This window comes from Balaenoptera physalus (genome assembly GCF_965194825.1).
Source record: "Balaenoptera physalus genome assembly, chromosome: 14".
Lineage (NCBI taxonomy): Eukaryota > Metazoa > Chordata > Mammalia > Artiodactyla > Balaenopteridae > Balaenoptera > Balaenoptera physalus.
In genome coordinates, this window is record NC_138893.1 from 87,699,564 (window position 1) to 87,726,082 (window position 26,519).

General features: G+C 35.5%; 1 protein-coding gene across 6 annotated transcripts in view; it reads right to left on the minus strand.

Annotated features, from left to right (window-relative positions):
- CCAR1 (cell division cycle and apoptosis regulator 1) overlaps positions 1-26,519 on the minus strand; it is a 53,335-nt gene that overhangs the window by 20,816 nt on the left and 6,000 nt on the right. For 5 of the 6 annotated variants that reach the window (XM_082424403.1, XM_082424407.1, XM_082424406.1 and 2 more), the window contains exons 3-16: positions 19,616-19,788; positions 19,158-19,202; positions 16,781-16,813; positions 14,111-14,304; positions 12,426-12,540; positions 12,131-12,323; positions 9,474-9,603; positions 9,054-9,215; positions 6,200-6,425; positions 5,492-5,605; positions 4,781-4,947; positions 3,836-4,046; positions 2,934-3,017; positions 205-390 (exon numbers count right to left, since the gene is read on the minus strand). In XM_082424403.1, coding sequence (XP_082280529.1) covers positions 205-390; positions 2,934-3,017; positions 3,836-4,046; positions 4,781-4,947; positions 5,492-5,605; positions 6,200-6,425; positions 9,054-9,215; positions 9,474-9,603; positions 12,131-12,323; positions 12,426-12,540; positions 14,111-14,304; positions 16,781-16,813; positions 19,158-19,202; positions 19,616-19,788 — 2,033 coding nt within the window. Of the gene's footprint in view, positions 1-204; positions 391-2,933; positions 3,018-3,835; positions 4,047-4,780; positions 4,948-5,491; positions 5,606-6,199; positions 6,426-9,053; positions 9,216-9,473; positions 9,604-12,130; positions 12,324-12,425; positions 12,541-14,110; positions 14,305-16,780; positions 16,814-19,157; positions 19,203-19,615; positions 19,789-22,412; positions 22,450-26,519 lie in introns of all 6 variants that reach the window. The other variant, XM_082424402.1, reaches the window with a different exon arrangement.

The window sequence follows — 26,519 nt, forward strand, 5'->3', positions numbered from 1 at the left end:
TTTTTAGGAGGTGAAAGACCTGTTTTATATCATGACTGTGGTGGTGGTAGTTACACGACTATATGCATGTGTCAAAACTTGCGCAACTGTTCACTAAAAGATTGAATTTTTCTATTCTGTAAACTATACCTTAATACATACATATTCCAAGAACCCTATAAACCAATATTATGTTTAATAGTATTTAAATGATTTAGTATATACCTCTTTATCATCTTCAGATTTCCTATCATCCTCTTCTTCCTCTTCTTTCTCAGATTTCTCTAATTCCTTTTGTTCTTCTTTTTGCTCTTCTACTTTAAGCTGTTTTGTCAATCGGGCTATTAACTGGGATTTTAACCCTTTGGAACTAAGAGCTCGACTTTCTAATTCTTTTCGGAGATCATTTACCTAAATATACACACCATAAAAACACAGAAAAGGAAAACAGGACAGTGAAATAGGTTAACTGTGCAATGATCTTTTGTATGATTTTTTTTTTTTAATTTTGGTGAAAGGGACAGTTGTACAGCTCATAAAATGTCTGTGAAAATGCAAACAGACAGAGTATTTTTCAAAAATAATTTGCAACATGTTTTAAGATGCTTTTAAAAAGAAGTTAATGCTCTTTGACCCAGAAATTCTAATTTCTGGGAATTTACCCTAAGGAAATAACCTAAACACAAGAAAAAAACTTTTTATATCGATACATTCCTTGTCATAATCCCTCCCTCCAAAAAAGTGAAGAATCTAAATATCCAACAAAATGGTAATACCAAAGAAAAAAAAGCAGTACATCAACTAGATGGAACAGTATAGAACATCTAAAAATAATTACATGGGAAACATTATTATTAATTGAAAACAACAACAACTTTTTTACACAACATGATTAGAACCAACCAACCAACCAACCAACCAGCTTGTACCCAGAAAAAATAATGGAAGATAATACATAGAATTTTTAAGAAATGTTGTGTTTGAATGACAGGCTTGAGAAATTTTTTTTCTTCAATTTTTTATGCATACACCAATTTTTAAAATAAGCATGCCTTATATTTATAATCAAAAGGAATACAAGTTTTCATCAAAAAACCTACAAACAAGAAATGCTGGAGAGGGTGTGGAGAAAAGGGAACCCTCTTGCACTGTTGGTGGGAATGTAAATTGATACAGCCCCTAGGGAGAACAGTATGGAGATTCCTTAAAAAGCTAAGAACAGAACTACCATATGACCCAGCAATCCGACTACTGGGCATATACCCTGAGAAAACCGTAATTCAAAAAAAGTCATGTACCACAATGTTCATTGCAGCTCTATTTACAATAGCCAGGACATGGAAGCAACCTAAGTGTCCATCGACAGATGAATGGATAAAGAAGATGTGGCACATATATACAATGGAATATTATTCAGCCATAAAGAGAAACAAAATTGAGTTATTTGTAGTGAGGTGGATGGACCTAGAGTCTGTCATACAGAGTGAAGTAAGTCAGAAAGAGAAAAACAAATACTGTATGCTAACACATATATATGGAATCTTAAAAAAAAAAAAAAAAAAAAAAGGTTCTGATGAACCTAGCGGCAGGACAGCAATAAAGATGCAGACACAGAGAATGGACCTGAGGACACGGGGAGGGGGAAGGGGAAGCTGGGACGAAGTGAGTGGCATGGACATATATACACTACCGAATGTAAAACAGATAGCTAGTGGGAAGCAGCTGCATTGCACGGGGAGCTCAGCTCAGTGCTCTGTGACCACCTAGAGGGGTGGGATAGGGAGATGCAAGAGGGAGGGGATACTAGGATATATGGATACATATAGCTGATTCACTTTGTTATAAGCAGAAACTAACACAGCATTGTAAAGCGATTATACTCCAATAAAGATGTTAAAAAAGAAAAAAGAATTTCTCGAGATAATACGGATAATTTGTCATCTTGTTTACTAAAATTTTTCTTTATTAAGGGAGAGATACTGAAAATTATCCCAATTTTATTGGAAATGTGCTTTACAAATAATAAATTTCTTTCATAAAAAAAAGAAAAGGAATACAAACTTTAAATAAGAAAAAATAGCAAAGCCATCAGTTTGACAAAAAGTCCTTGGAGTGCAGGCTTAATCTAATTTTCTGAATCTATAGGACTCTATATGAAACCTGATGTTGAGGAAAATAACCTGGAGTAGTGTAAGAAGGGCAAACATTCTTATGATACACATTCCCTACTAAAAAAGCAATGTTGGTTTAAAAACTACACTTTCATTAAAAAAAAAAAACCTGTATTTTGCTGAGGACAGAAGTTAATAAAAAGGTCAGCTTTTATGTGTTAAACAGGAAGTTGCAAAAGCAAGCCAGCTTCTGATCTTCTGATCTATGTAGAATTTATGTATGTAGAATCTATGGATCTACATTCACAATATAGGCCCAGAGATACAAAACTGCAAAAAGATAATAGGTCCAGAGACGCTGGGGAGCAAAAAAAAAACTAGTTATGATGGGTTAATCAAAGATTTTCAAAAAAGGCTCTTAAATTATCTTCTTCCTACTTCAGATGTATATCAATCCACATTTTATTTTTAAATTTTATTTAAAAACTGGATAATCTTTTTCCTATGTTTCATTCCTTCTCCTTGAATATAAGTTAATTAAGTGCAGAAATTCCGCCTCTTGGTCAGTTCCCAAATCAAAAAAGCAAATATTGTTCATACTATAGGCACATGTATATTACATTCGACAGACAGGGGCTGAACTGATGTATGAAGTCACCTTTTAATTTTTACACACACACACACACACACACACACACACACACACACACAAACAACAAAAAATATTTATATAAAATCAGTGGACTTCATTTCGAATGGCTTATATCTGAAAAACTACTGTCCACAACATCCTCTATTCCTGTTCAGAGATTTCAAATTAAATACCATTACTTTCAAAGTTACCTTCATTGTCTTTGGATCAAGTTTAGACCAATGGGTAGGAGTGGAAATTTCTTTAGCTTCACCATCATCCTTCTCTTCTTCATCCTGATATACAAAGTAAAGAACAGAATTACTATTCTGAAACCGTAAAGTAAAGGTAATTTACTTTTAAAAGTCTGTTGCTGATCTGTGCAAGGTCACAAATGTTTCAGATTGTCTTCTCCTAAAGTTATTATTTAGGCAAGTCCACGTACATACATTCTATCACTTTTAACTGATCACAAAGACACTCATCAGCCAATCAAAGCCAGATCTGTGAAACACAAAAGGGTGATAAATTACAACACAAAGGATATCAGGGATGCACAAACACTGCCGATCTCCACTAACCAAACAGTGTGTGATCTTGCCCCAATTTTCAAGCCACCCAAAGTTAAGACTGATTTAGTCAGACCTTTCAAATGTACCAAAGACGATGCCACATAGCCTGAAATTTCAAATCTCTCAGACTTGTGGTTGTCCAATTTCAAATATCCATGACTAGAACTGATGACCGTGAAAGAGAAAATTTTTAAAATTTTAGAAAATGGCAAAATGTTTAAAATGGCTTAATACTGAATCTTGCTCAACAACTGGTCCCAGATTCCAGCAACTAGACCTATGATAAAAACAAAATTCTGTGCAATTTAAGCACAACTTATTTTCCTTTGAGGTCTCAGCACTCTTAAAGTTAGCATAATAGACAGTTTGTTTTTTTAAGAGTAAAGAACATACAACTATACTGCTGAAAGCTGGATTACCAGTCGCTGTTACCAGTTATGTTCCTCCATGTGTGTTTGTTATGTAGTGTGTGGTGTGCATTTGTGCCTGTGTTCCTGTGCCTGTGAGAAGCGGAAATAGAAAAAGGGATTAGCGTTCAGTGCCTGTTCTCCATCAGCCTCCTTGCGTTCACCCTGAAGCTTCTCGACCAGCTGCTGCTTGTATCCTCGGGAGAGGGTTTCCCACTCTGAGCGGGTGGGAAGGCAATGCCAAACATCCGGGAAAAATAAAACCACTGTCTCCACATGAGCTGGAACTGTACGCCCCTTGTGGGTCTCCTCAGGGCGATGGTAGCGAATCTCTGCAAAACGGTACCTGTTGCAAGGGAAGAAGCATGTTGGAAAAAAAATTCTAAAATACATTTTAAAGACCCTAGTTCACTTGTAGCACATCAAGTAAAGAAATTTTGCTGCAAGAACTTGAGGTTGGTCTAAAGAAAAAAAAATTATAGAAGCCATAGTTCCTCTTTTGGTACATTTGTACAATATTTTATGGTTAAAAGAAGAATACGTTCCCCAAGGCATTTTCAAAGTTTGATTACAGAGCTACCCATATTTTAGAGAATACCTGAAGAAGCTGGATAGCTGTTCAGATTTCATGTGCTAAAAAAAGAATATTCTCAATTAAGTCACAAGAAATATACTAAAATACACAGGACAAATAAGCCTCAAGAGAAAATATGGCTGAACAAAAATAATCAGCAACTACATCATTTTATAACAAAAGAATTATAATGAAATGAAGTTCTCTCTTGACGATCTTCTCCAGCTATGCATGAAATGAAAAATATTTTCAACATACATCCAACTTCCAAAGTTCAGCATAACAAAACATTAAAATTTTCAATTTATTTTGATTAGTTCTTAATCCTTTTTCCCCCAAACATTTTTGGCACCAAATAAACTTTTGCTAAAATTAGTATTTTCCTTTGAGATTACCTGAATGTTCAAGATTGCTAAAATAAGGGGTGGGGGCGAAGGCTGATAGACAAGAACATCTATGTAACTATTAGAAAAACATTTCTAATCAAGAAATGAATTTGTACTTACCATTGTGTGCATACACTTAGATCAATGCCTGTCAGAGCCTTACAACAACGAATAGCAGTCTTAATCAACACAGAGGGGTCTTTTTCTGGGTCTGGTCCATCCAACGAAGGAGACCAGTGGCCTCCAATGGCCATGGCTTCATCCTTGCCTTTCATGCCCACTAAAAACTAATTTAAAACAAAGAATCATTTACATATATTATGCAACTTGTCAAATTACAAATGAAATACTTGAAAAGGAAAGGAACAAACCTTTCCAATATCATTTTTACTACCTCGGGTATCTGTCAGTCAAGGAAGAGTTCAGTTCATCGAGTTCCACACTGCATTTCAGCAATGGAATAGGATTTATACATCATAACTCATCCTTCTAAAATATTTCCTCAGATAAAAAGTTCTTTTAAAGAAACAAGCTATAATTCAAAGTTTAAGAGCATCCCGATACACTAAATCCATTATCACTAAGATTTTACTATGCTTCAAATATAAAACATCAAAACGACAGTTGAACTAGTGACATACAAATAAGATATAGCCGTTAATCTGCAATGAGAAAAACATCTACATCATTGAGTGCCGTAACTATATTAAAATTAAATATAAAACAAATCAACAAAATTTAAATGGTAGTATTTTTAAATTCTATATATATACAGTTAGAACTAAGCAAAGCAAATATACACCTAAAGTTAAAATAAATGTTTCACTTTACCTTAACAAGTCTAGCAGGATGTTGAAATCCATCTCGAAGTTCTTGTGGGTCTTCAGCAAGAGCACATGACTTATGATACAAATCTTCCATACTAGGGCTAGCCATCAGCATTACCTATTATAGTCAAATAATTCAATCCTGTCAAAAGTCTAAAGTAATGTAAAAAAATGAGAAGCACTACTAATTATCCTTACATAATAGTTATCTGAAGTTTTTTATAAAAATGGAAAGTAAAACGCTATAGCAGAAATGGTATTAGATACCTTATAATTATATAGTTTTAACTTTTCAAGGAATGCTTTTTGATCAATGCTTTTCAAATAGCAGAAAACTACTGATCATAAACAATATACTGAATGTTACCCTGAAGACTCACATATACTGCATTCGCCCAACATTACATTTTTATCTGGGGCTACCAGAAGTCATAGAACATTCCAAAAAGCTCAATAAAATGAACTTCATCTTCACATTTTTATAAGGTTCAAAATGTTAAAGCAATAACAACATTTTTACAGCTCAAGAGTTAAGGCAAAAAGAGGTTAAATTAAATTACTTAAATAACCAAAACAGAATCTGGCAGACAAGAAGAAAACACAGGCATTCAGGTCTTAAATGTAATAACCACTTTCTGAAGATTAATTCCACATACACTCTTAGTATGAATAACTACTCAGAACTTTTAGCTGTGTATCACAGAATACAAACCTTTGCACTGTACAAGTGATCAGCATCTGGTGGATCAAGAACGGCCATATTTTTCTCTAAGGACTCTACTTCTCTGTGCATTACATAGAAATTGCAGTAATTTCCCAGCTGAAATGGTCTTGACAAAGGGAAAGCATCCACCCATGTAAACTGAGCATCAAAAAAGTCACTAGGTATATATAAATTCTGATAACGGCGCCTTAGTTCCATCATGTCACAACTAGGACTGAAAAACAGACATAAGTAGTGAATAAAGAGCCTTTAACACCAAATACTATGCAAAGATTCATTCAATTCTAAAGCTAAATATATAATCTGATACAGTTAACAGCCAGCTGAAAATGAACAGTCACTGTTAATGAATGCACTATAGATTTACATAGAAGTACATGAAAATGTCATTTTCAAATATGTTTACTTACAGTTTTGAATAAATAACTAGTATCTACGTGTTACCGTTATTTCTTTATTTTTTGTGTGTAGCTTAAAATTCATTTAGACAAGACCCTTTGAAGTAACTTCAAGCTCCAGAAAAGATCTGAACAAAAGCAATTCTGCCTCAGTTGAAGCTGCATTTTTGAGAAAATTATGATTCATACAGAATGCATATAAAAAAGGAATAAGAATGGTGCCAATTAGTATGAGTGCTCCTCAATCAGGTTTATACAGTGTTGTAAAAAATACAACCTTTATTCTACAGTAAGATCCCAGATCAGGCATAGTTAATTTAAAATTAAATATAAAAGTCTACATGAAAACAAAATCCAAACGTTTTTGGGATTATCCACACCTCCATACCTCTCTATCTAATGATTAAGATCCATACCTGATTATTTACTATGTAAAGAGAGGATAAGTTTCTTGCCTTTTAAATCTGGCATAATGAATTTTTTTTTAAAGGATGATTTACTTTTTCCTAAGAAACAGAGCTTTTAAAGGAGAGAAACTCAAAAGTAAATCAATCTGGTAATAGGCCAAGAGATTTCTGTTAAAAGCATAATGAAAAGTGGAAAACACCAATAGTCTGTAAGATGAAAAGATAACTACACCATCCTTTCAAATGACAACTAAAGGCAAAAGTACGAAATATGAACTAATGTATCTATAGGGATGTCTTTTTATGTGAAACCTAAAAATAAGAAATATAGAATGATAAACTTGTCAGTTAAGGTTGTTGACATAATTATATTTATATGGATAAAATTTTGCTGCCAAAATAAAAATGTTAAAAACAGCTATCTGAGTTTTGTTATTGTTTTTTAAAGAAGTGCTACAAACAGAAAGTATGTGTAATAGTTTCCTAGTTTTTGAAGTCATGTTTTATCCCGTAGGAGAAAAATCTATAAATAAACAAAACATCAATTCTTGGCATATAGTCTCCTATAATCATATTACTATAAGAAAATCTTGATTTCCACAACTATAGATGATAAGAGATAATATGGAAACTTTAAAATCACTTTTACTTATAATGTGTTCATCTGATGTTCTGGGGATTTACTCCAAAGTAATGAAGTGAAAACTGTGAAGATTTAACTTGGAAGGAGAAAGACAGCTGCTCAATTTATATCCTAAGTATCAACTCCTCCCAGAATAGCATTCTAGACTGGGAACAGATAAGTTTAAAAGCAGAGCTGCTCTAGTTAATATTTCTGGGGCTGGAGAAGTGGTTTTGTTTCCAATGAATTTCTCTGAAATATGCAGACAAGATATTTTTTAAGCACACAAGTAAATAGGGGTAACAAGAAGACTAGTAAAAATTAAGAATAGTTGATGATTTGACCACATGCAAAAGTAAATGAACACCTACTACATTAACAATTAAGCAAAGTCATCAAGCAAGATTTTTGGGGGCACTGAGTAGCTTAAATACTACACTGGTTTACTGAATCTAGAACTGAATAAATAGAAATTTTAACTTTTGTAGGCCAGTATTATGAATATTAATTATTATACTTTGTTGAAATGCACCAATACCCTCTCAAGACACTGCGCACAGTTATTTGTTCCTAGGCTGAACAGCTTTAAACACTATTAATGATTCATTTTTCTTATTTTACTGTAAATTTTTTTTTTCCATCTACTAATTTATCTTACACACAATTGCCAGCCCCAAGGCCTTTAGATGATTCTTCCTTTCCATTAGAGCAAATTAGCCATTTACCAATTTGCCTCTATATGAATTACGATTTTGCAGCTATTACCTAGTTGGCCACCACATCCCAACCACCACTGAGTATCTACAACTGCCATACACTGGGTTAAGTGCTTTAGATACATGAAATCAACTCAACCTCACAATAATTCTGCTAGTTGATATAACTTCCATTTCACAAATGAAGCTCAGAAATTCTTGGTAACTTTCCACTTACCTCTGATTTCAAAGGCCAAAAAATGTATTGATGTATACACACATATGTGTATACGTTACATATCTTGTGAGTATATATGTAGACCTGTGTTTCTATGATACTACATGGCCACAGCTAACTTGAAATAATTGGTCACTACTGTATCATTACTTCATCATACACAATGAACTATGTATGACCTTAATAAAGTTATTAATAAATATGAATCTTAAATAATTTTACCTTTAATGAACTACTCCATCACAGAGGGGCTGCCTTTTTCAGTAGCTGGTATCTTTAATGAGTGTATGAAAATAATGCACTCTTGCAAAGAACTAAAGTGCTACTTCAAATGCATTTCTGCCCTTATATAACTAAGAGCACCAAATGTCAGGAAATGAAAGTTGTAAGAAAAATATCTCTCAATGTATCACATTCCTCCAAATTACACAAAACTATGAAATTAGTAATTTCAGAAAACAATGGGGAAAAAAAGAACTTACCAATCTAAAGAAAACTTTGAAAACTGAACTGTGTAACGTGGAACAACACGTCGAACTCTCCGAGGTGACCGCTCTCTCTCTCTTCGAGGAGATCTCTCCCGGGAACGTTTTCTCTGAGGAGATCTTTCTCTGGATCTACGTCTTTCTCTCTCCCTTTCACGACTTAAAGCAAATTTTTCTAAAATTACTATTATTTCTGGCATTACTGAAGAGTTCTTTAATGAAATAAATGTCATAGGTAATATAAGCAAGAATCCACAGTATACATTTTTTAGTAACTTTTTGAAAATTGTGGTAAAATATAAATAATATAATAAACTTACCATTTTAACCATTTTGAAGTATACAGTTCAGTGGCATTAAGTGCATTCACACTGTGCAACCATCACCACCATCAAAAGTATACTTTTAAAAACATACCTTCGGTCATCTTTTCTGTTGGGCACTTGATCCCCTCTGTCATTTCTTCCTGAAAATCTGGATGGTGGATCTAACCTTCGTGCTGGCTGTGGCTGTGAAACTATACGGACAGGAGGTTGCAATAAACCAGCTTTAAAAGACACAGAAGAAGATGTTTTAATTTATTTAAATGAAGTTCAAAAGCATTACTTGGTTAAATTTTATATAGAAAAATTTGGCTAATATTTTCGGTTTTGTGACCCATAAAGGGTAAATGGTAGAGACCATCTGCATATTTGTATATTTTAAAATAATTGTTTAAAAATGTAAAAACCATTTTTAGCTCAGGGACCATACAAAACCAGGCCACAGACCAAATCCAAGAGCTGTAGTTTGCCAATCTCTGACCTACAGGTATTAAACCAAAGACCGCTATACAACAAGACATTCGCAGAGCACCAAAGTATCATCCAGACATTATGCACACAAAGAACAAGAACCTTTATAACAGAGAGATCTATGGCCACCACTTGACCAAGTAATCATATTTAACATCAATATCAGTAGAAGAATCTAACTACATGTGCCTTCTAGTATGACGCAGTATGGATTAGAAAACATCACCTATAATGTAGTCTTGCCAAAAGCCTTTAGACTTAACTTCTAGTTTATAGTTTATATGGCAGAATGAGAAACAAGGTGAAAATATCACAGGGAATCAAGACAAATCCAGAACACAACATTCCAAAAGAATCTACAAGTCAACTAGACCAATTTCTTAAAAAGTCAATGTTATAAATGAAGAAACAAAAAGTGGGAAACTATTTTGGAATAAAAAAGACTAAAGCAACATAACCAAATACAACACATGAAACCTGACTACCTTTTCGTCTAGGAAACAAAAAACAACCTTTTTAAAAGACATTTGGGAGACAACTGGGGAGGTCTGAATATAAATAGGATATCTAAATGCTTTTTCTTAGAAGTCACAGTAGATTCTGGTAATATAGGAAAAGATTCTCTTCTAGGAAAGGCATGCTTAATGTAAACAGGGGTGAAATGTCATAATGCTTGCATTATGATCACTTACAGCAGTGTTTTCAGAAAACAAAAACTAGAAACAATCCAAACTTTAGCAAAGAAAAACATATAAATTGTACAATATTCATACAATGGAATATTGTACAATAGTCATACAATGGAATATTGTGCAATAATGAAAACAAAGAAACTAGAGCCACATGGAATAAATAAGTATGAAAAGCTTTAAAACATAATGTTGAACAAAAGTCTTACACAAAAGATTATATAGATGGAATCACACACTACGTAAAATTCAAAAACAGACAAAGCTAAAGTATATTTATGAGCATGCATACTTAGAGTAAAACTATTAAAAAAGAAAAAGAGTTAACAAGTAGTGATTACACGGGTGTTCATTTTAATAGCTCATTACACTGAAATGTTTTATAACTTTGCTATATTTGTGTCAATTTACGATAAAAGAGAAAATGCCACAATTACGTAGACTTCTGCTAAAGTCAAGGCTATCATTTTTAATATTGTTTTGATAAGAAAACGTATAGAGTTTCAAATTATCAATTTGCAAAAGAAAATTTAAAACACAGCTCAGAGCTTCCCTGGTGGTGCAGTGGTTAAGAATCAATCTGCCAATGCGGGGGAAATGGGTTTGAACCCTGGTCTGAGAAGATCCCACATGCCATGCAGCAGCTAAGCCCACGTGCCACAACTACTGAAGCCTGCATGCCTAGAGCCCATGCTCTGTAACAAGAGAAGCAAATGCAATGAGAAGCCCGTGCACCGCAATGAAGAGTAGCCCCTGCTCGCCACAGCTAGGGAGAAACCCGTGTGCAGCAACGAAGACCCAATGCAGCCAAAAATAAATAAATTAAAAACAACAACAACAAAAAAAACCCCACACAGCTCAGGGACTTCCCTGGTGGCGCAGTGGCTAAGAATCCGCCTGCCAATGCAGGGGACACCTGGTCCGGGAAGATCCCACATGCTGCGGAGCAACTAAGCTCGTGCGCCACAACTACTGAGCCTGCACTCTAGAGCCCACGAGCCCCAACTACTGAAGCCCATGTGCCTAGAGCCCGTGCTCCGCAACAAAGAGAAGCCACCACGATAAGAAACCCGCGCACCGCAACGAAGAGTAGCCCCCGCTCTCCGCAACTACAGAAAGCCCGTGGGCAGCAATGAAGACCCAACGCAGCCATAAATAAATAAATAAATTTATTTAAAAAAAAAAAAGAAAAGAAAAAAAATAAAACACAGCTCATTTATTTGATGCCCTATGGTTCAATGAGTAAAGTGCTGCCGCCAGACTCTACATGTATATAAAATGTTATGTTCATTAAGAAATAAGGCTCAAAACATTTTCTTCTATAAATAATAAGATGCCAATAGGGGGACAGGGGATTATTAGTTTTGATATTTAAGTTCACAAAGAGTATGTCTTTGAATAAGAGAAATAAAATAAAACACTTCCAAATCGCTATACAAGTAGAAGTGCTCAACACAAGATATTTAAGTTTCAAGTATTCTGGAAGTTCCTGCCTTTTTTGTAATTAATAGCATACTCTCGTTATTTTAATAACCGAACAGTTGTGTGTTAGTCTGAACCCTAAAAGGAAAAGATACATTGCATGTAATACCTTTCTGCTGTGGCTGCTGTAATAAAGGCTGGGGCTGCGTCTGCAATAGTGGCGTAATAGAGGCTGCTGAAATCTGTGCCTGCAGCAGTGACTGGGGCTGGGGCTGAGCCTGAACACCAAATGTCGTCTGTGGTGCAATTGGCTGAAGTACGGCAGGAGGAGTCTTCAGTAAAGGTTGGGTTTGCGACTGATTCTTAACAAAAATAAAGAAAACAAATTTTTAAAAAGAAAAATCTTTGTAAATTGGAAGACCCAACCACCAAGTTTTCATAATACCTAATACTATTTTACATACCTGATTTGGTAGTGTTTGAATTCTTTGTGCATTCCATTTAAAAGGCATATTGGGATTATACGTAGCTTCAACCAATACTCTGTCACCCACTTGGGGGGTTTTCCCTTTGACAGCACTAAAAAAAAATTAAGTTAAATACGAACACAATTAGAAGAGATTCCTCCAAAAAAGATTTATATATTTAGCATTTTAAAGTAAACTATACCAGAAATGGAAGCCTAAAAAGCTCTTTTAAAAAGTAGACATACCTCCTAGACTTATTTTTAGAACTGATGTTTCAACTTTGCTTTATAAACAGTTTCAAGTGTAAGAAATAATTTTCTACCCTCTATCCTCCTAATACTGTGTCCCTCCCTCTAAAGCACTTTCTTTTATAACCCAAGAGTAAGATTTGCCGTGGGCTTTGGAAAGATGAGAGAAATGCAGAAAAGATGGAAAACAGGAGACCCACTTATACAGAGAAATCTTATATAGTAATTAAACTTAATTTCCCAAAGTATTTCTAAGGAAGCTCATTAGAAATACATTTGAAGTAACTAAGGAAATATATATTTCCTGCAACCACCACAACATTAACAAAATACTATTTCAAATCCATTAATCAGTCATTTATTCTGTTTTTTAAAATAAATTTATTTATTTAATTAATTTATTTTATTTTTGGCTGGGTTGGGTCTTCGTTGCTGCCCGCGGGGTTTCTCTAGTTGTGGTGAGCGGGGGCTACTCTTCGTTGCTGTGCACGGGCTTCTCATTGTCGTGGCTTCTCTTATTGCAGAGCATGGGCTCCAGGTGTGCAGGCTTCAGTAGTTGTGGCACGGGGGCTCAGTAGTTGTGGCTTGCGGGCTCTAGAGCACAGGCTCAGTAGTTGTGGCGCATGGGCTTAATGGCTCCGCGGACCAGGGCTCGAACCCGTGTCCCCTGCATTGGCAGGTGGATTCTTAACCGCTGCGCCACCAGGGAAGCCCAAGTCATTTAATCCTATCATTTTTTCAACTAAAACATTTTACATACATGTCATTAGATATGTCAAACAGAAGATTAAATTTTAAAAGGCATATAACTATTTCAATTTTTAATCTCACTGTAAGTCTGCTCATGAATAGCTAGAAATGTAAACTCACTCCTACAAAACATTTATAAAGAATTCATGATGACTACTTTGTTCAATAATAAAAAGATATGTTCAGTCACATTCTCCATCAAAAAATGTCACAGGGGACTTCCCTCCTGGCACAGTGGTTAAGAATCCGCCTGCCAGTGCAGGTGACATGGGTTCGAGCCTTGGTCTGGGAAGATCCCACATGCCACAGAGCAACTAAGCCCGTGCGCCACAGCTACTGCGCCTGTGCTCTAGAGCCCACGAGCCACAACTACTGAGCCTGCGTGCCTAGAGCCTGTGCTCCACATCAAGAGAAGCCACCGCAATGAGAAGCCTGCGCACCACAACGAAGAGTAGCCCCCCGCTCACCACAACTAGAGAAAGCCTGTGTGTAGCAACGAAGACCCAACGTAGCCTAAATTAATTAATTAATTAATTTTAAAAAAATATCACAGGTACAGGTTGAATGATTAAAGCAGAAAATTAGAGCTAAACCATAATTCCATGCCACAGTTAAGTAGGTGTCTTATCAAATTACTTAATGCTAAATACAAGAAGGCATGTGTCAACACCTAATGAAGTTTACCTAAGCTGAAAGAATACATCTTCATCCACAAATCCAAATGTATCGTGTAGTTTTGTAACCACCCCTGTAAAAACACGCTGTTTCTGAGGTTGTGTCTGTTGCTGACTGGACCTTGGTGTTGGATATGATACAGTTATCTGAGCTGCTGGTTGAGGAGTTGACAAGCTAAGGCTTGTAGGCAGTCCGACAGCTGGCTATAAAACAAAATCAACATCAAATTAAGGTAATGATATGAAGCAGTCTAGAAATTAAAACTGACTACTTAAAAATAACTCAAAATGCTAAAACAATTTGAAGTTAGAAAATACATACGTACACCTTGAAGATGAAAATCAAGTCTGAAAAATTACGTTACTTTTGATCGATTTCATGATTAAGTTCCCTCAGATGAAAGTTTCCACGGGAAGTTTCAGGAAAAAAAAAGTCACCACAGTGCAATGAGTTAAAAAAACACCGCATACTCTAGCCCCCTCTTAGAAATTCAGAATCCATAATGGCATAACAAAGACTCAGGAAAGTCCTAGATAAGTGAAATAAGTCAGAGAAAGACAAATATATATATGATCTCACTTACATGTGGATCCTAAAAAAACCAAAGAATTCATAAAAACAGAAAACAGATTGGTGGCTGCCGGAGGAGGGGGTTTGGTGGGGGAAATGGGTGAAGGTGGTCGAAAAGTACAAACTTCCAGTGGGGATGTAATGTACAGGGTGGTGATTATGGTTAATAATACTGTATCCTACATTTGAAACTTGCTAAGAGAGTAGACCTTGAAAGTTCTCATCAGAAGAAAAAAGAAATTCACTTACGTGATGAGGTGATGCACGTTAACTAAACTGACTGTGGAAATCATTTCACAATATATATGTATTATTAAATCATGCTGTACACCTTATACTAATACAATGTTATATGTCAATTATATCTCAAACTGAGAGGAAAAGGTAACACTTTCATTGGTCTTTTCTGACACAATCAATCATGAATAACAACATATTACTGATTAAAACTTCTGTATGTAAACAGAAATAAAACCATTAAAAAGAAAGGAACAATCATCTGATTCTTCAACTCAAACGAATTCCATAATTCGTTTTACACCTGCCCAATAAAGCGAGTCTCTAAGTTCTACAATTAAAAAAAAAAAAAAAAGCTAAGTCCTATACATGTAAAGGAACTCAGCATTTCTTAAACTATGGCCACAAAATTTTCTCACAAAGTTTCTTTAACATCCTAAGACAAGACACTAATGCTTTATGGGCACACTTCGGGAAATGCTATTCTAAGAAAAGACTAACTTTTACAGCTTTTCTACTCAGTCTGAAAATCCTACTATTGGAGATTGAAAATAGGACACAGGTGTTCATCAATTTTAGTTCCTTTTTTTTTGGTTGTGCAGCATGTGGGATCTTAGCTCCCTGACCAGAGATCAAACTCACACCCCTTGCAGCAGAAGCACGGAGTCTTAACCACTGGACCGCCAGCGAAGCCCCAATTTTAGTTCTTTAATAAATACAAAGTGAGGTTTATTTCTCAATTGAAGTATACTTTATTTTTTAAAAGTAACTAACAGGTTCAAGACTATAAAAGGTACAAAAGGTTATACAGTAAAAAGCTTCTCACCTATTCCTGTTCCTTAGCTACCTAGTTCCCTATCCATGGGGCAATCACTGTTTCCAGTTATTATTAGAAGTTCTGCTTTCTTTTTAACAGTTGCATACACCAGGGGTCAGTGAACCACAACCCACGGGCCAAATCCAGCCCACAGCTTATGATCTTTACACAAACTTACAAGCCAAGGGTCGTTTTTACACTTTTTTTTTCTTTTTAGGTTGCGGCGTGTGGCTTGCGGGATCTTAGTCCCCCGACCAGGGATCGAACCCAGGCCCTTGGCAGTGAAAGCACAGAGTCCTAACCACTTGACTACCAGGGAATTCCCAGTGTTTACAATTTTAAAGAATTGTATAAAAAGAAAAAAAAAAATGCAACATAGATTGTAAGTGGTCCACAAAGCCTAAAGTAGCATTACATATCAAAAGTTGACAAACTTTTTAATGTTGCTGAAAAATCAAGGTGATAATGCAACACAATAACTCACTTCCTAAGGTCAAACTAAAAAAGATATAACATGTACAAAAAAATTCTTAAAAATACTAGCTACAAAGAAAATGTAAAAGCCAAAATCAGTACTAAATTTAAAATAAGACCTCATATTTATTCAAACTAGATCACAGCTGGAACAGCAATCAAACAGCATAAAAGAAAAAACAAAAACATGTTTTCCATCTTTATTTAACATTATATTGCTAAAACTATTATGTGAATCCAACAAATATTCATCTTTAAACCCTGAAAGAGGGACTTCCCTGGTGGTCCAGTGGTTAAGACTCTGTGCTCCCAATGCAGGGGGCCCAGGGTTCGATCCCTGTCAGGAAACTAGATCCCATATGCCGCAAATAAGAGCCCGCATACCGCAACTAAAGATCCCTCATGTTGCAACGAAGATACCGCACGCGGCATGTCGCAACTAAGACCCGGCACAGCCAGATAAATAAATAAAGAAATAAAAATTTTTAAAAAAACCCTGAAAGAAAACCTAGAATAGGAATAAAACTTTGGTCTACTTTTCATTCAGATATTCAAAAGAAATAAAGTAATGCCAAACTAACCTGTGTTAACAGGGTCTGCTGAGGTTGCTGCAACTAAAAACAGGAAAAACAAAAACAGGAAAGATAAAAGAATCAATCAGAACCGCTGTTTCACAGATGTTTTACAAAAGGAAAAATTCCTATTAAATAAGTACTTTATCTCTAATTAAGAAATATGTGAAAAGTAACAGAAGTCATTAAGTATAAAGTTTCCTACAACTATTTTTAACAACTGCAGACCTTAAATATAACTAACTCATTCAATAACAATAAAGAAATTTTTTTTTGTTATTTCAGAGGAATAACACCCACCAAAAAACCCCACAAGTCCCTACTGAGGTAAATTTCTACTTCTGCCCCATATTAATTACCATGCTACAGAAATGATTCAATATCATCCGTATGCTACCTGTATCAAAAATATTACTGGCTGTCCAATTCATATATATCTCCCTAAAATGAGAAGCAGTCCTTACAGTCAGACTTGCCAAAGGTATGGGGACCATAAAGGACCACACACTCTGACATATATAGTTTTTCTGGCAATAGCAAAGTATAACATTACCAGAAAGCAAAAGGAATTGGTGGAAAGGGGGAAATTTTAAAACTCTGTAACAGAAGTAAACTTTCTGAAGCCTCAGAACTGTGTTCGTATTAACCATCAGGAGGGTCTCCAAAGAAATACTTATCCCTGCTTGCTCCCTGTCATTCTTCAGCATTCTCGTCAAGCTGCCCAGCTTGGAGTTGTCTATCATGCACTAGTGTCCCATGGTTACAGCTAGAAGAGCAGGAATCTCCTGATGATGCTTAATAGCTTGAGGAAAAGGTCTCTTTTCCTACTGCCCAGGTGAGCAGTCTGAGGAGAACATGGGCATCATTTCTCTGTTTGTGGATATCCTGGTCACGGTAAGATTTGGACTTAGGTAAGATTTCCCTTGGGACATCCTTAATGCTTATCAGCTTCTAACTAGTGTTTTAGGCCCAATGGCAGAATCTGAAGATCACAGTTCTTCTGTTCATGACTTTTTATTCACTATGACTAATAAGCTTCCTAATAAATCCTTGCCAGACTTAAAAATAAGCTAGGAGAAAACAATCTATATGACATTCTAATTCAAAACACTCAGTTTACCTAGGTTGACATGTATTAAAGGTTAAATCTATCAAATTTCCATTTTTCTGTAAGTTAAGAATGGATGAATAATGGCATTTTTTTAGGACAAGAACATTTGAGTATTGCCATTTTCATGTGGTTCAAAATAAAACACAGGCTTTAATAATGTATTTCCTAACAGTACTAAAATAAGTCTAAGGGTATTTGAAAACAAGATAGCCAACTTGGACACCAATCTCTTATCAATTTTTTAGAAGTTTAAAGCAATTATTGTGGGATACTATAATCTTCAGGGCAAATGAAATGCTTCTGAAACCCAAAAGGCAAGGACGAAATTGGGGCATGGATCTAGGAACAAGTGTTAATGGACTGAGAAGCCTCTTGTTTCTCCACAGTGTCTCTGGATCCAAGTTTTTGGTCCTTGTCTCTTGTATCCCCTTTTCCTCTCCTGACTGCTATACTTTCCTGAAGCTTCCTTAATGGCACTGAGAAGGGACGAAGACTACCTCTTAACCCTGGAAAACCTAGAATGGGTGCTTAGACTAGAACCTATCTAGATTTGAACAAGTCAAACTCTTCTTTGCTTGATATGCTTCTCCTTGGGTTCACTTTGTTACCTCTTTCTACCATCACAGATATAATAACCCTTGAAGAATATGATTAGAGTATAAGCTTAGGGAAAAGGAGCCAAAGAAACTTTGTTTAGTCTAAGTAAGGAGTTTTCAAATTGTTCAAATGTGCCTTGGGAATAGGGGTGAGAACTACAAGGGGAGGCTTCCTCCCATTTTCAACACTATTTTTATATTTTATATATTAGGTTTCAATACACAATTTCATTAGGGGAAAAAAGGGCAGAGTTCCATTGCTTTAAATAAATAAAGGCTGAAAGCCAAAGGTCTGTCTACGGTTTAGCTTCAAATGGGAAAAAGGAGCTTTTCATTTCCACATGTGGTCCAGTACAGCACAGTAGGGCTAGAGGTTTCAAATGAGAGTACTGGGCCAAAGACTCATTAATAGAGTGATTCTTTCCAGATTATCTTCTGCATGCTTTCTTAGAAACATGTGACAAAGACTGGCTACTAGATGAGGATTTGAGTCTTCAGGACCTCTCTCCTGTCTTCCTCTCCCTTGGAGACATTCCTTTTTACCTACCACATTTCCTCCACCCCAAAAGAATTCAAATCACACATTAAGGCTACTGATGGGAAATAAAATCTACAAAAATTTAGTTGGAACAAATGACTTCTTAAAAATCAGTTTTTAACATGGAAAGTATAAACTAACCTGCTGTTGCACACTATACAAGGCCTGCTGAGGTTGTGAATATTGCTGGAAAAAAGATTTTTTAAAGAAAAATATGGATATCAGTTTTAGTCATTCTCAAAAAGCCATATACATATATATATACATTCAAATACATAACCAGAATTAAACTAAAAAGAAATTTTCTGGAACATCTACACTTCATCTAAAATAAACAAAATAATGATTATTTATACTTTGGGATTCATCAAGAATGGAATTTTACTCAAATAATTAAGATACAAGAACTTAAGAATTTTGACTATGCAACTACATCTCTCTGTATGTCCTGGGCATAAAGAATTTTTATCACCAGAATAAAACAACAGGCATAACAGAACCCCACAACTATTCATTCTTTAAAATGTGAAGGTACCTACCCTAGCTACTCAGATTTGAAAGTTTTGCATGTCACATATTAAAACCCATTAAAGATTCACCTGTTGCAATGCAGCTGCTGCAGCTGCGGCTTGTTGCTGCAATGCTGCAGTTTGAGTTAACTGATAGTTTGCTGGGGTTTGTGTAGTAAGGCCTGCTGCTGCCAATGCAGTTTGCTGTGTGTAAATGGTAGGAGATGCTCCAAGGAGTGATGGCTGCTGAACACCCAATGCAGCTAAAATGAGATTAGAAAGGGGGGAAAAAAATCAAGATTATTTGGATCCTTTCCAGGAATTTTCAATGAGTGCTTAGTAATGCATTAGTCTGTCATTGCTTAGTAAAAACCTAAAGAAAAATTTTACTAATGCTTGTTGAATTTAAATGATTCATGCCCCACCTCAGATTCCAATGGCTTTATATTAAATATATGCTCAAGTCATGATAGATATAAGAAAACATTAATCTATAAAATTAAACTACAGAATGAACCCAACCAACCTTACCTAGACCAAGTGGCTAAAGTACCCTTGAGAAATATTTTTAGCAAGAAAAGCAGAAAATAAATTATCTTATTTTACTAATCTAGAATGTATTATCTTCAAGCAGATTAGAATCATACATTAAGGACAGCGTTGCTGGAAGTGATCCACCCTTAAAACATTCTACTGGACAGAATTTTCATGTACTTCTACTCTATTAAAGAACTGTAAAACTAGGAAACAGACAACAGGAACAGTTTAAAAACACAAAGTTAAATAGCAGTCTAGCACTGCACTTCCCAAAACTGTATCTCCTAGAGTAATGACTAGCTCCCTGGGACATTAAAGTTTGGGAAAAAAGGGTTCAAGGTTTAAAAAGTTTAGAAGACAGTGAATTAAGCACATATTTTTACTGCAGGAATCCTCAGAACCTTTAATATGCCACTAAGCATTGTGAATCTCAAAGACGCCGCCATAAAAGCAATATTTGCTCATGTAACACTCCATTTTCTGAAGCATCTTGCTTATATCTGAGAATAACTAAAAAAAATGCTGCTCTATAGCTACTAAGTTAATAACCCTATAGAAAGAACAATATTGTGCCTTACAGGAAAAGAATAGAAATCATTAATGAATTAACCAAAGCACCTAGTCTAGAATCTACCAGAAAATCTTTAGAAGTGTGAGGTTCATCATCAATCAGTTGTTTAAGAGTCCAGGTTAATTCTACTCAAAAGTAAAACAAACCAACAACAAACTTATGCAAAAACAAACAAATCCCAGAAATCAGGTTTGGAATTCATATAAATTACAAATTATCCCCTGCTAAAATATTGATTTTTAAAAATTAAAAAAGGTTGAGAAAAAAAAAAAAAGAATCTAAGGTGGGGAAAAAAACCTACTGAATGTCCTGAATACACAATTCTAGACCCTTACAACATTAATCTCTTATTCCCTTATTTTTGTTTTTAAAATTTTTATTGGAGTATAGTTGCTTTACAATGTGTTAGTTTCTGCTGTACAGTAAAGTGAATCAGCTATACGTATACATATGTCCCCTCTTTTTTGGATTTCCTTCCCATTTAGGTCACCACAGTGCACTGAGTAGAATTCTCTGAGCTACAGTAGGTTCTCATTAGTTACCTATTTTATACGTAGTAGTACATATATGTCAATCCCAATATCCCAATTCATCCCAATCCCCCTGCCCCGATATGTCTGTTCTCTACCTCTGTGTCTCTATTTCTGCTTTGCAAATAAGTTCATCTGTATCATTTTTCTAGATCTCTCTTGTTTTCAAGGTAAGTCAGAGAAACCAGGACTAACAAAGTTAATTTAAATAGAAAGAAGTGAGGAATGTCTTAACACCAATGTAAATTCAAAATGAAGTTAACTGCAGTGAGAATAGAGATAAAGGTACTGAAACTAGGGCACAGGTTCTAACCAGTAGTTCCTGTTAACCTTCTGAAATTCTATATAAAATTACAGACAAGAAAGTCCAAAGCTTTCATTAGATTTTCAAAAGGATAACGGACCCAAAAAAGGTTAAGAACTACTGTTTTAGGATAACAGAAGCAAAATTCTCTTGTAAACACAAGACAGGGAAAGAATCTAGGAAAAATTATTAGTATTTAAAATTCTTAGATTGGGATGTTCTGCACTTGAGAAAGTAACATCTTGTGATTCAAGTATCATACCCGCATGCATCTCCTTCACCCACCTGAGCTCTGACCTCAGATCTGCTGGTACCAATTTCCAGAACACTGGAAAGTACTGATAGCTGCCACAGAAGGGCTCAGAGCTAATATCTCAGAAAGAGCTCTTTTTTTCCTACACAGCATTTAGTAAGTGGGATGACAGCTGATATCCACAATCTCTTTTCCACGGCTGACAGTCAATGTGATGAATTAGAAACTACAAAGCAGACTGATTGGTACTGAAAGGCTCAACTGCTAGGAGAACTTTATGGGAAGGAAACTGACATTCTAGTAGTTGCTGCACACTACTAGCTAGTTAATTCAAATTTTGTGAAATCACTGTGCATGTGGTTGTGGCTTTTACACGTCTGTATAATGTAGCTCTCTTTAAAGTCATTTACCTTTGCGATTTTAACCTCGATAAAGTACATTTCATTAAAATTTATTAATGCTCCTCTTTTTTGTGGCTATCTAAGAAGGTATCCTTGAATACCTGTTTATAGCATTCTCTACTCTTATGAATTACTATAATCAACATTCTGTAAGATAATTCTATACTTACAAAGTACAAAGGTATGAATCTCTGACTTAATCTTTCTCTCTCCATAAGTGGCCTAACACTTATCAGTTGGAGATTTTTTTCCAATTACCCGCATTGGAACAGTCTGTTCATTTATCTTTACCTGATTCAATATGATTGTTGAAGGTCTCATGGCCCATCTGAAACAGATACACTTATAACTATGTATCAGTACTTCCACAGACAAACCTATGAAATGAGCCCTAAATGACCAAAGGCTACCAGAGGTGAATAAGTAAATCTAAGGGGTAAGTTTCCTTAAAGCTTTAAGGACAAATGTAAAATATATTATTTTCTAAAATGTAAAATCAGTTTCATATGACTGAAGCAATCATTTTATGACACACTAGTAGTTATCATATACTGAATACCAGTGAACACACCATTAAAACACATAACAGAAACATGTCCCCTGTCTGTTGTCCCTTGATCTTATCAAACTCACAAATTTAAAAATCCTTATTACCCTTATACCTATCTTTACTAAAATGGGTCATCCTTCTGAAATAATAAAATACAAAACCTCATATATATATATATATACACATATGCATAACTGAATCACTTTGCTGTACACTTGAAACTAACACAACACTGTAAATTAACTATACTTCAATTAAAAAAAAACTACTTAGAAGCAACCTTAGCCTAAAAAAACAAAAAAATCTCTGGGACTTCCCTGGTGGCGCAGTGGTTAAGAATCTGCCTGCCAATGCAGGGGACACGGTTTGAGCCCTGGTCCGGGAAGATCCCACGTGCTGCGGAGCAACTAAGCCTGTGCGCCACAACTACTCAGCCTGTGCTCTAGAGCCTGCGTGCTGCAACTACTGAGCCCACACGCCTAGAGCCCGTACTCCGCAAGAAGGGAAGGCACCACAATGAGAAGCCCACGCATCAAAACGAAGAGTAACCCCTGCTCGCTGCAACCAGAGAAAGCCCACGCACAGCAACGAAGACCCAACGCAGCCAAAAATAAATTTATATAAATACATAAAAAATAAAAACAAATAAAATAAAAAAACAAAAAACCTCAAGCTAACCCAAGAAACTTCATTGTTTTCATCTTTTGCAAATTTTTTTTAAGGCACTGGTCAAGCAATGCTTTATCCTTCGAAATTTCCATGTATCAATATATGTTCAAAAGCAATCTTACACTGTATGGAAAGAAAAACAACATAAAGACGTGGGGGATTCTCTTTATAACTTGTGGATTTACTAAAACACGTACAAACCCAAGTTTTAAATCAAGTGAACAAGTCTCCTAAGTGTCATCTTTAACCCAACATCCTTCCTAAGAAGTGATCTTTAAAGATTAGATTTCACAGAAATTCAAAACTTTTGATGCCCTCATGCACAGATAACTTTCTTACAATCAGACAACTCACTGGTCAAGGCATTGCTGTTGCTTTTTTTTCTAAGCCCATAATGTACCCAAATAACCGGAAATACTCATTACCTTTTAAGAATTAGAAATTAAGGCATTAAGAATAAGAAATTAAGGGAGTCAAAGGTACAAACTTCCAGTTACAAAATAAATAAGTCACAGGCATATTAAAAAAAATTAAGGCACAAAATAGTACTTTAAATATAACATATTCTAAATCTTCTATACTAACCGCATTGTTCAATACACTAGCCACCAGCCATATATGGCTATTTCAATTTAAATTAGTGAAAAGTAAATAAAATTAGAAATTCAGTCCCTCAGTCACATTAACCACATTTCAAGGGCTCAAGAGCTACATGTGGCTAGTGGCTACCATATTAGATAATGAAGACACAGAATATATTCATCATCACAGAAAATTCTACTTAGTGGCGAGAACTGTTTTATAAAGAAGAGGCAAAGCCTTAAATAAGTCAGTGTTATATGGGAGTCTCTATAAAGATTAATAGCTTAGCAGACAACAGCTCTTTGACTCTCTTGAAGTCCCATGGAAGTGATGACTAGTGATCCTGGCCATAGTCTCTTCTAGCTACTACTCAAGTACGTTGGTCAACCCTCCCAGGAAGTTGAAGACACCATTTGTAATGTCATGATTTCTTCCATCCTTGAATGCCTCAGATATTTATCTAGTTTTCAACTCCATTTCTTTCAACAAGTTTTGTATCACCCAAAGTTAATATTCCAACTTTCAAGGTTACTTCCAATACATTTTCAGCTATAATAGACCAAAATTATTTCCCAGATCATAAAACATAGAGCAAGAGAAGCCACAAATGCATAAACATGAGTTGCACACTCAACTAAGCATAGAGAGAGGGGGCACTCACTGGTGTGTAGTTTGGTATGTTGATGCAGCTCTCACTGGATGAGAGCACAAATAAGGCATGCTCAGAGGATAAGGGAAAAAATATGTACTAACAATGAGCCTTAACAGATTTCTGTGCATTTTTTTTTTTTCACTCTTAGAACAATGTTTTGGAGACAGTTTCTTGTTACATAGCACTAGTAGTGTTTAAAAAGAGTTAAGCCCACACCAGTAGCAATCTTCTTTTTGGCCATGCTGGCTTGCAGGATCTTAGTTACCCTACCAGGGATCAAACCTGGGCCCTGGCAATGAAAGTGGGCAAAGCGCCGCATCCTAACCACTGGACAGCCAGGGAGTTCCTGCAATCTTCTTTTTCTACCAAATGAGTTGAAATATCCAGCTCTATCAAGAGATAACTAATGTAAGTATACATAGTACATCAGCTATTATTTGTTTGAAAAAGATCATGAATCTTGCAGTTTAACAATTTGAGCTTCTGACTCAAGAGATAGGGGTTTTAAAAGACAACCACTGGGCCAGATTAAAGAGGTAGAAAAAATGAAGTCATATTTTATGGAAGCATCTTTAGTGTTCATCAACAGATGAATGGATAAAGAATATATGGGGTATACATATACAATAGAATACTCCTCAGCCATAAAAATGAATGAAATCTTACCATATGCAGCAATATGGATGGACTTGGAAGGCATTATGCTAAGTGAAGTAAGTCAGACAGAAGGACAAATACTGTACGATATCACTTATATGTGAAATCTAAAAAAATACAACAAACTAGTGATTATAACAAAAAAGCTGATTCACAGATACAGGGAACAAACAAGTGGTTACCAGAGGGGAGAAGGCAGGGATGGGTAAGATTGGGGTGGGGGAGTGGGAGGTACAAACTACTGAGTGTAAGATAAGCTAACAAGGACATATAGTACAGCACAATAAATATAGCCAATATTTTGTAATAACTTTAAATGAAGTGTGACCTTTAAAATTTGTACAGGGGAGACTTCCCTGGCAGTCCAGTGGTTAAGACTCCACGCTTCCAATGCAGGGGGTGCAGGTTCCATCCCTGGTCAGGGAACTAAGATCCCACGTGCTGCATGGCACAGCCAAAAATAAATAAATAAATAAAAATTTTTAATTTAAAAAATAAAATAAAATTTGTATAGGGAATTCCCTGGCAGTCCAGGTTAGTACTCGGTGCTTTCATTGTCAGGGCCCGAGTTCGATCCCTGGTCAAGGAACTAAGATCCCTCAAGTCGCATGGCACAGCCAAAATAAATAAATTAACTAATAAAATAAAATAAAACTTGTATAAAACAATTTTAAATGAAGTCACATTTAAAACAATTGTATTAGTCTCAGTCACCTGTGTTAAAGTACCACATAGCACTATGATCTTAACTCCTGAACTGGTTCATTTTTTGTCTATAGCCGAAATGTAGTCATCTTACAAATGGTCAAAGAAATGGGTGAGAAAATAGGTCTGAATTGGCTAAATCCACCCAAACATTTTAATACTGTTGCAATTATGTACATATACACACACAAATATTTTGAGTCAAATATACTGAAGATACTCCTAAGTCACTATAATTAATCTAAGGGATATTTAAAGATTCAGTCAGTGATTTGCCAGCTCTCTCTCTCAATGTCCCTTTACACAACAGAAGATTGTTAAGCTTTCAAACCTAAAAGCTCTGGTCCCAATTATGACTGTCACTGATTATGTGACACAGCACTTCAGCTAGGAGATAGAAAAGAGGGTAAATATTTAAAAAGAAGTATTTCAGTGTAGGAGATATGAGAAATGAGGTTGGAAATACAGAAGATCTTGAATACCATCTCAAGGAGTTTGAACTGTATTCTAAAAGTCCTTGAAGATATTTTTGAGGATGAATAAAAGAAGAGAGTAATGGAAGAAACAATAACCACAATTTTGA